This window comes from Centruroides sculpturatus, unplaced genomic scaffold (assembly GCF_000671375.1).
Source record: "Centruroides sculpturatus isolate CEXI.00-Female unplaced genomic scaffold, Cexi_2.0 scaffold89, whole genome shotgun sequence".
NCBI classification, from domain to species: Eukaryota; Metazoa; Arthropoda; class Arachnida; order Scorpiones; family Buthidae; genus Centruroides; species Centruroides sculpturatus.
Window position 1 is genome coordinate 46,803 of NW_019384460.1, and position 11,304 is coordinate 58,106.

The 11,304-nt window shown below is 29.9% G+C and overlaps 1 protein-coding gene across 1 annotated transcript; it reads left to right on the forward strand.

Moving 5' to 3' along the window:
* Window positions 1-6,248: 6,248 nt before the first annotated feature.
* On the forward strand, window positions 6,249-9,001 carry LOC111620787. Its single transcript, XM_023362778.1, has one exon. The coding sequence runs from the start codon at window positions 7,206-7,208 to the stop codon at window positions 7,929-7,931; it is 726 nt and encodes a 241-aa protein (XP_023218546.1). The 5' UTR covers window positions 6,249-7,205; the 3' UTR covers window positions 7,932-9,001.
* The last annotated feature ends 2,303 nt before the right edge of the window (window positions 9,002-11,304 follow it).

Consider the following 11,304-nt stretch of genomic DNA (forward strand, 5'->3'; position numbering starts at 1 on the left):
ACTTGGTTTTTGTGCACATAGTGATCTCCCATACGAAGAAGTAAATGAACTTGCATACAGAGAAGAAGACGAACGACAACTAAACAGGTCGTATGTTTTATAACGTTTCGTGAGCTCTCTCTCTCGATCGCGACTAGGGTAGAATATAAGTATAGCTATCTACCGATTTGTATATTATTTGTAGTAGTTTTGTCTCTCGTTTATCCACATTTTGTATGAGTTTATTTTCTTGTTTTATTAAATTTATTATTTCGTTTTAATTTAAAATGTCTCTTGTTTGCGTGACCGAATCAGATCGCATACGTGTGTTAATCTGCGTGTAAAACAATTGATTAACTGGTGTCAGTCCTGACGTAGATCCGAATCTTGCGATTGGGATCATTATTAAAAGCCCTCCCGGTCAAACGAATCTTGACATAAGATGGGATCTCTCGATCCGAAACTCGGAGAACTATTCTCGCGGAATAGTGCCGATTAAGTATTACACGAGTATTCCTATTCCGTAACCCCGGCTAATCTCACATATATATATTTTAAAAATAATTATTGAAAACATTTATGAAGTTTTGCAATCCTTTCCATAAACTAAAATTAGTTATCTTAAGCACTAAGTATTTAAATGCATTTAATTACTGTATGAGAATCATGTTAAGATTCACAAATATTTTAATATATATATATATCTATCATATATTTAATACTTGCTGATATTTTTGAAATTTGTTAAGAAACTATATATTACTCTCTGTTATGTTTAAGTTAAATGATTAAAGATGAATCATAATAAATATAAGAATATATTATTTATATTTATAACCGAAATTGTAGATACAAACATTTTGTCTAAAAAATTTTTTAAATTTCATACAAAACAAAAATGCATATCAGATGATTAAGGTTTAATAGATTGTTAAATTCTGCAATTGAAAACATAAGATAAACTGTGTAATTACTAAATTTTCCAAATTTTGGTTATAATTAATATCATGACATTAATATATTTATTGTTGATCCACTTTATATTGGAAAGCTCTAAAGCAGTGTTTCTCAACGGGGGCGATATTGCTCCATGTGGGCGTTTTTCCATGTTGAGGGGGCGATTAGTAACAATTTATATTTTGGGGGACGAAAAACAATTTTCTGGGCGATATAGTAAAACATTATATTAAGAATAATTGGATATTTTATTCATTATATCATATAATGATTAAACAAATAACATTATACTAGTCACTAGTCTATTCAATGCAGTACGAATTTGGCATTAGCCTTGGCCCTCGGCATCGGAATTTTGAAGTGAAGGGGGAGATACTACGTAATGGTTTTATTGAAGGGGGCGATACTATGTTGAAGGAGGCGACGACTCGTTAGATGTTGAGAAACACTGCTCTATAGTATTTGAAATAGACTAATGGAACTTAAGATATGTTTATTTTTTTTAATAAAATATATAATAGATAGGGTGTGAAAAATGGACTGTTTTCAATACACTATCCTTTTTCTTTCTCAAAATTTAAGTTTGTTTTGTAAAATATATATTTTAATTAATTAATTAAATGATTATATTATTTTTGTGACCTTTATTGTAAAATGATTTTTTAGTGTTTTTGTAATTTAAACTTAGAATATTAATTAATCTTATTCTATTCATTACATAAACTAGCTATGTAAAAGAAAAAGTTCTTAAATTTATTGTACTACTTTGTCTTAATTTATTATTTTATGATTGCATTTTAGATTATAAAGAATTACACAATACATCACATTGCATAATCTCACTATTAAATTTGATATATAGTTGTATGTCCTTTGATATATGGATCATTTATTTTGAAAGTGGTATAAGTCCACTTTTGTAAAAAAATGAGATATCACATAATTTGTGATTAATTTAGTGTAAATTTTTTATTTATAATGTGAGATAGCAGAAATTCCTATATCAGACCTCGGCTTTAATATTATATTAACATTTCACGAATTACGAAACAATTGTTGTTCTTAGCTACCTGAGAAAGTCTCCCGTTACATTTTCTCGAAAGCAACATGACACTTTCTCGTGAACTATTAACCTCTGCACGATCAAAATCATCCGTGAATATCATCAGAGATGTCCGAAAAGAGTTAGTCGCCGTTTTAGTCCTCGGAGAGGAAAGAAGTTGTTGTCCATCTAATCATCGTCCATTTAATCGTCACCCAATTAATCGCCCATAGGATAACCTTTTTTTGTGTATGTGTGTGTGTTAGTGCACAATCGCCTGGATAACTAAAATTACCCATCAGAACTGGATACCTCCTGAAAAAAACCCATAAGAAGATCTTGTTCTCCAATTCAACAAGACCCGACCGGGATATCTACACTGCTGGCCATTAAAATTGCAACACCAAGAAGGAAAGCAAATAAAAAAAAGATATTTATTGTACATAAACAGTATGGCATGAAGACAAAATGATTAAATTTGCAAGCCGTTTGGGGGTTTACAGGGGTGCAAAATTAGTAGACACAGTTGCCACCCCTGGCAGCTAAAACGGCCCTTATCCGGTTAGGCATAGAGTCAAACTGGGCTTGGATGACAGAAATGGGCAACTTGTTCCATGCTGCTTCAAGTCTATGCTANAATGTTAAAATAATGTCACCAAATATTACTTCATTTTTGGTGAGAAAAATACTGTTTTAACGTGGGAATAGGCAGTTCATTCCCCTTTCATCCGTTCTCACGAAAGAGTTACGGGCCGATGATTGGTCGGTATTCCGAAGATATACAGGGAACTTGTCAGAATTCTGGGAGTTCTTCAACGATCCGAAAGCGTCCAAACTCCACATACGTTTCCCTCCTGATGACCGACGTCCTTAGACGAGTCACATACAGAATAAGTCTAGAGTCTGCACGCAGAAATTATACTTGGTTTTTGTGCACATAGTGATCTCCCATACGAAGAAGTAAATGAACTTGCATACAGAGAAGAAGACGAACGACAACTAAACAGGTCGTATGTTTTATAACGTTTCGTGAGCTCTCTCTCTCGATCGCGACTAGGGTAGAATATAAGTATAGCTATCTACCGATTTGTATATTATTTGTAGTAGTTTTGTCTCTCGTTTATCCACATTTTGTATGAGTTTATTTTCTTGTTTTATTAAATTTATTATTTCGTTTTAATTTAAAATGTCTCTTGTTTGCGTGACCGAATCAGATCGCATACGTGTGTTAATCTGCGTGTAAAACAATTGATTAACTGGTGTCAGTCCTGACGTAGATCCGAATCTTGCGATTGGGATCATTATTAAAAGCCCTCCCGGTCAAACGAATCTTGACATAAGATGGGATCTCTCGATCCGAAACTCGGAGAACTATTCTCGCGGAATAGTGCCGATTAAGTATTACACGAGTATTCCTATTCCGTAACCCCGGCTAATCTCACATATATATATTTTAAAAATAATTATTGAAAACATTTATGAAGTTTTGCAATCCTTTCCATAAACTAAAATTAGTTATCTTAAGCACTAAGTATTTAAATGCATTTAATTACTGTATGAGAATCATGTTAAGATTCACAAATATTTTAATATATATATATATCTATCATATATTTAATACTTGCTGATATTTTTGAAATTTGTTAAGAAACTATATATTACTCTCTGTTATGTTTAAGTTAAATGATTAAAGATGAATCATAATAAATATAAGAATATATTATTTATATTTATAACCGAAATTGTAGATACAAACATTTTGTCTAAAAAATTTTTTAAATTTCATACAAAACAAAAATGCATATCAGATGATTAAGGTTTAATAGATTGTTAAATTCTGCAATTGAAAACATAAGATAAACTGTGTAATTACTAAATTTTCCAAATTTTGGTTATAATTAATATCATGACATTAATATATTTATTGTTGATCCACTTTATATTGGAAAGCTCTAAAGCAGTGTTTCTCAACGGGGGCGATATTGCTCCATGTGGGCGTTTTTCCATGTTGAGGGGGCGATTAGTAACAATTTATATTTTGGGGGACGAAAAACAATTTTCTGGGCGATATAGTAAAACATTATATTAAGAATAATTAGATATTTTATTCGTTATATCGTACAATAATTAAACAATTAACATTATACTAATCACTATATATGATACTAGTCTATCAATGCAGTACGAATTTGGCGTTAGCCTTGGCCCTCGGCATCGGAATTTTGAAGTGAAGGGGGCGACGATTCGTTACAGGTTGAGAAACACTTCACTAGCACATTTAAGATGTCCAGCCACATCCATTATATGAGACTCTGGCCCACAATGAGGTCGGCCACCTCATTATGAAACGGATAAAGGAAAAGGGAAAGGAAAAGAGATAAAGGAAGGAATGATGCTCCGGATAGCATTCCTTATCCTTTATCCACGGAGTCTCCTTGGGAATACAGATTGAAATACCTTATAAAGAGGCTATCCGCCAGCCCAATTTAAAAATAAATGTATTAAATAAGAATTATATTATTCAGAAAGTGGGACTAACGATGAATTTATAAGAACTTCGATAAAACTTAAATCCAAATTCACAAAATTAATATTATTTCAAAAAAAATCTTTAATTTTAAGTCTATAGGAAGTCTTTCCGGAAGGCACTCCCTTTGACAACTCACCCAAGTGTTGCGTTGCCTTTCCCATCAATGCAATCCAATCTGATCCTTATTTAGAGGGAAAAAAACATGTTAATTAAGATTCTGTTTAACTTCGTGACAAGAAGAAAAAATTTCTTCCGGGATCGACACCCAAACCCTTAATTTTTTTTAAATTAAGACAAACTCTATATAGGCCTATTTAAAGTTTTTAATTTTTTTTATATATTTAAGGACAACTTTTTTGCTGGATAAGGTTCTTATTTACATTAATTCAATGGTCTTCGATGTAACTTGATGTCTTTTTGACAAAAGAGATCTGTTAGAGAACCAACTTATAGCCCATATTTCTATTTAATTAAGTTTTATATTAACTTCAGACAACTTGAATTCTAGTGATGAAATTTGCTCACTAATGGTCGAATGGATAAAATCGCTATACGTTAGTTTGCATATAACAAAGAGGAAACTTCAGTTTTCTTCGCCTGTCTAGTACCTAAATAGAGAGGGTTTTCTATGATAGACCCATCCGTTGGCGGTCGCACAAGGCTTATATGATCAATCAAAACCACAAATAAATTGTAATTTCTGACAAATAATTATTTAATACCTTTCTGAATGTTTCTAAATTCACCGAATTTGTCTTCAATTTTCATAAATATTTATTTATCCAATCACCTATAGGCCTATAAGCTCTGAATCCTGTTCATTTACGTCTCCAAAAAAAAGAAAAATTATAAATACAAGTTAAAATATAAAGGTTTTACCTTACACAAATCCTATTTTAAGTGCTAATGGCATTTTTAGCACTTTATTTATTCTACATTTAACAGAGACATCCAGGAAAAATATTTCTATCGCCTTGAATGTCAATATCATTATTTACAGTTTAGGAAACTCGATTTCGGAATTCGAGGAAATATTAACACGAAGCATTGACCCTAAAATAACGAAAAATTCAATAATCCTCAATGCTCCTTTCCCGTTAAATGAAATTTTCTGGGCTCTTTTCTGATCTATCGATTAGCAAATTATTTTTTTTATAACTAGATATAATTTATATAATAAAAACTGTGTTTTATTGTAGAGATGTTCGACGGTCTCGGCAGACAGTTTGATAAATGTTTCCTCATCACTTACTCCATGCTCAGCTCAGCAGTTAACAATACATGGATTCCAATAGTGAATAATATATGATTTACAGTACTTGAACTCGGATATAATAAAATATACAATAGCAAAATTATGTGAATGATATTTTATCAAAAATATTAATGCTCTGTCGGTCACGGTGTATAAAACATCTCGTCGATCAGACACGCTACTTTATGTGATAAGTAATTATTAACTAAACCGATCTTATGATAGACTCAATTCCACGCTTATGTATAGTTACAACATAGATTTCTTTAAACTATAAATATATGTAATAGCCTAAAATGATGCAATAATAAAGATATTGTTGCAAAACATAGAAATATTTATTACATAATTTAATTTAATATCGTATTTAATTGCATTCGATTACTCTTAACGAAATTTCTAACATTATAGGCTACGTACTGTACTGTANTTACGGAATGATAATCCACACTCTAGGGCAGGCAACAATCCTGCCTCTATCGAATTCTGACACTTGCTGGTAAGCATTTCTTCTTCTTATTCAAGGCATAACACAATATTCTGATGAAACCCCGACCTTACAAAGCGATTTCCGAATGAGAAATCCACTGCACAACTTTTCTTTTATGCAGTGCTTCAGATGTCGTTGTCCCTCCTGCTTTGTCTAAATACGCTGAAATACTAATCATTTGTATATTCCAACCTCTTCTTCCTTTCATATGATTTTGACGTTCGTACGATCATGCCTTCCTGGTGTTGCAATTTTAATGGCCAGCAGTGTATTACCAAAGGTATTTATCACCCCGCGAATCGTATGTGAACTCTCTCTCTCCGTGACAACACTTTATCTCTTTGATTTTTAAATAAACCCTTGTTAATTGTTAAGTGTATCTGAGTCACTTCCAATGTTGTCTCTCGAACTGACATTATGAATTTGTCTGACCACGTACGGGACCGCTCGCGCTATGGCGTGACATAATTGCCATCTCGGTTTCCGTGTTCCAAGAAACGCGGTGGTGTCAATCCTGACAGGGTACCAAAGAGGTGCCGACCCAAAAGATCACAATAAGTAGTTAATATTTAATATCTTCAAAAATTCTTTGTTCAATTTAAAATTGGCCAATAAAAAAAAATTGTGTAGCGATTGATTATGTAAGTGGTGTAAGTCCAATTTGCATAGAGATAGGTGGCGGGATCATATGATTACATTTGTTTTATTTCATGTGTCAAAGATAACCTTACTTATTTTCTTCCAAAAATGGATAATTTCATATTAACATTAGATAGTGATACAGGTAAGAAGAAATTAATAAGAAATCAATATTATTTTATAACAATTGAAAATATTTATTTTATTTAATTATAAATAAATTCACACAAAAATAAAACCCATAAATATAAACAAAAGAAGAATCTTAGAATTGGAGGATGAAGACAATTCCACTAAGAAAAACACATATTTAATGAAACTTAAAAAGAGAAGAAGAATTATAGAGGTAGAATCTTCATCACATGAAGATCTTGTTAGTCAAACCTTTGATTCTGCAAAAGAAAATAATGTAAAATATATGCAACGAATAAGCAAACGTAAGCGGAATGCCGGACAAGAGTATTATACCAAAAAAGATAAATTTATTCCAGCAAAAAAATTTGAATATAAAAATTGTAACTGCTCCAAGAAATGTATAGAACATGTTAATGAAGCAGAACGTAAAACAATTTTTGATCACTTCTGGAATATAGGTGATTTTAATAAGCAAAATGTATTTCTGTATTGTAATGTTCATCGTGAAACTGAAAAGAGAAGAAAGCCAAGAAATTATCTGGGCAGTTTGAGGAGTTATGCTTATAAATTTTACTTGGTCACTTCTCGTGGGAACATTTTAGTATGCAAGAAGTTTTTCATTAATACTTTTAATATATGTACTGGACGAATTGATCGTGTCTTAAAAGCACATGGTATTTCAAAAGACAAGCATGGACAAATGGATGGCTCTTGCAGAACTAGTGAACTAGCGACAAATACAGCGATAAAACACACAAAAAGTTTTCCAGCATTTAAAAGTCATTATACTCGATCCAAAAATCCAAAACGAATGTTTTTGCATCCAGAATTAAACATAAGAAAAATGCTTAATTTGTACTTAGAAAAATGTAAGGAAAATAACTTAAGTTCAGTTAATGAATGAACATACAGGAAAATGTTTAAATGAGATTTCAACTTACATTTCCATCTGCCATGTAAAGATACCTATGCAAGATGCGATTTCCTCAACATGAAAATTCAGACAACAAATAATGAAGAAAAAAAAGTGACTCTTGTACAAAGCCATGATGTTCACTTGAAAAATGCTGAATTGGCAAGAAAAGCATTGCAAGAAGATAAAATTCTGGCATCAAAACATCTCAATAAATACTTTGCCTTTTCTTTTGATTTACAAAAAGCCTTACCCTATCCAAAATTATCTGTTTCAATAGCATATTATAAGCGAAATATGTATCTTTTAAATGAGGGATTTCATAATTTCCACAACAATAAAGTTAATATGTATGTGTGAGACGAAACTACTGCTTCCAGGAGTCACAAGAAATAGCTTCTTGCTGTCTGAGACATTTACAAAATGTAACAACTCAAAGTCATGTTATTGCATACAGTGATATGTGTATTGGGCAAAATCAAAATTTACAAATGGCATTGTTGTGGTTGAGAGTTGTCCAGTCTTTGGAAAATAACATCGAAGTAATTGATCATAAATTTTTACTCTCCAGGCATTCATTTCTTCCAAACAATCCAGATTTTGATATTATAGAAATGGCATTATGAAAAAAGAATTTCTTGTACACACTACAGGATTATTATGATGTTATAAAACAATGTAGAAAAAACAATGAATTTATTTTACATGAAATGAAACGAGAGAATTTCGTTTCAACAAAAAATTTACAAAACACAATTCAAAAACGGGTAAGAAAAAATACTAATGGAGAAAAGGTAAACTGGCTGAAAATATGTTGGATGAAGTTTTGCAAAAGTGCACCATGTACTATTTTATATAAAACATTGATGGAGGACACAGAATTTAAGACATTACATTTATCACCTACATGCCAGGGAAGACTGTCAAAATTTGAGAGAATCACCCTGATGCCTTTGTATAATGATGCCAGACCTATTATATATGAAAAATATAAGGATATGGAGCAGTTATTACATTATATACCTTCTGTGCATTATGAATATTTCAAAACACTGCCACATAAAGAGCATAAATAAATAATAGCAATATCTTATGTTAAGTTTAACAATATATAAATATAATTAACGTTCAAAATAAAAAATACTACTACTATTTTATTTCTTGTTATTATTAGAAAGAATAAATTAGTTTCATTAAATTCACATACAGAATTTTATTTAAGTGATATTTAATTTGTCATAATTGAAATTAAATGATTTTTACAATTGACTAATTATGAAAGTGGTATAAGTCCATTTATGGCCCAGAAAGAATAAATTAGTTTCATTAAATTCACATAGAAGTCTTTATGCAAGCAACTTGCATATTTCTACATTGTCAAACTTAGTACACTTTATGTATATTTTTGAATCAACTAAAACGCAAATATTTAAATTTCTCAAAAGAAGAAAAAAATGGACTTACACCACTTTCAAAATAAACAGTCCATATAGTCTCATCTTTTTTAAAGCAATTAATCTAAATGATTTTTTTTATTTTTTAATGAATTTGAAATAGAATGTTTTGTAAAAATCATGTTTGTTTGTTTTTTTCTTTGAAATATTCAATATTGACAGTGTATAAAATTTAAAACAATAAACCAATATTTTTTCATAAAATTCATGCATTATTTGCATAAAGACGATACAATCCAGGACCATTTTCAATTGAAAAATAAGTAGACATATTTTAAAGTTTTTTCTTTAATTCTTTTCCACCATCCAACACAGAATTAACAGTAAGTTGGCTTTGAAGTTATAATAAATTCTTCATAAAACACCATAAATAGATTATTGAAAAAATTAAAACAGTTAAAATTGATCAAACAATGATCTTTTATTTTAGAATCTGGCACTTTTTACATTAAAACAACGATAAAAATTTTTGGCAAAAAAGGATTAAAGAAAAAGACTTTAAAATATGCATACATATTTTTCAATTGAAAATGGTCCTAGGTTGTATTGTCTTTATGCAAATAATGCACAATTTTTATGCAAAAATTGTTTGTGAATACCCAAAGCACCACCAGAGGGCTTGAAGCAGTAGTTAAATATGGCTACAGGACACAATAGTTATTGTAAGAAAAATTTTTATCATTGTTTTAATGTAAAAAATGCCGGATCCTAAAATAAAAGATTTGCATTTGATCAATTTCAACTTTGTTTTAATTTTCTCAGTAATCTATTTATGGTGTTTTATGAAGAATTTATTATATATTTAAAGCCAACTTACTGTTACTTCTGTGTTGGATGGTGAAAAATAATTAAAGAAAAAGACTTTAAAATATGTCTACTTATTTTTCAAACCAATATTTCTTTCTACTTTTACTATCATTTATTGCATAACTAACTTGTTTTATTAGCCACTGAAACTGAATCACCATACATACAGTGAAACCTGCTAATGTGACATTTGTGTAAGATGACCAGTTTGAGCTATCTCTTCACTAGTCACATTAACAGGTTTCAAAGTATATATATATGTATATGTATATATATATCCATTATTATGTTTTTCAGTATGTAAATTGTTGTGCTTGCTTAACATATTTACAACTTTTATTTTCTTATGCTTATAACTTTAGGAGTCTTGATTTTATTTGTTTCTTTATTTTAGATTTCTTCATTGACAAGTTCTTTTTTATGGCCTATTTTACATTGTTATTAAGATAATCTTTTACAGGTATTACAAATTTAAGCAAACAGGTAACTTCAGTACAAAAAGTTTAGCAGAAATTATTCACAATTTTATTAATAGTATGATTGCATAAATAATCCAAAAAGTAAAAAAATATTTTTGCTTTTATTATTCAAAACCAAGTTAAGTTCATTATAAAGATCAAACAGTTAAATCAAAAGTGTTTAAATTTAAATTACTTAACTTGTGCAAGGAATTAAAAGTACTTAAATTTAAAATTATAAACAAATTAGTAAATATATAATAGTAATAATAATAAACATTTATGTAATAGACATCTCCATTCCAAACACTCATAACGAAAAATACTCACTATAAATAAAACTCAGAAACCTTATTGTGCTTTGGATTTACTTGCAAAAATCATAACATTACTAACATTTTTGTTCCACAGCTAGGAACTTCCTCAGGTAGAATTCCCTAAGAAATTGAATCTAATCAAGATTGTAATAAGTTTTATATACCATGTACAGTACATCATCAAAACTATCAATCCAAATCACAATATACTAGTTTTTATAACAATATTGAAGGAATTGATGATTTAAATTTTATTTTATTAAAAATAACAAATCNCAAAGAAAAAATATTTTAAAGTAAATTTTGATATTATTTTCTTATATAAAGA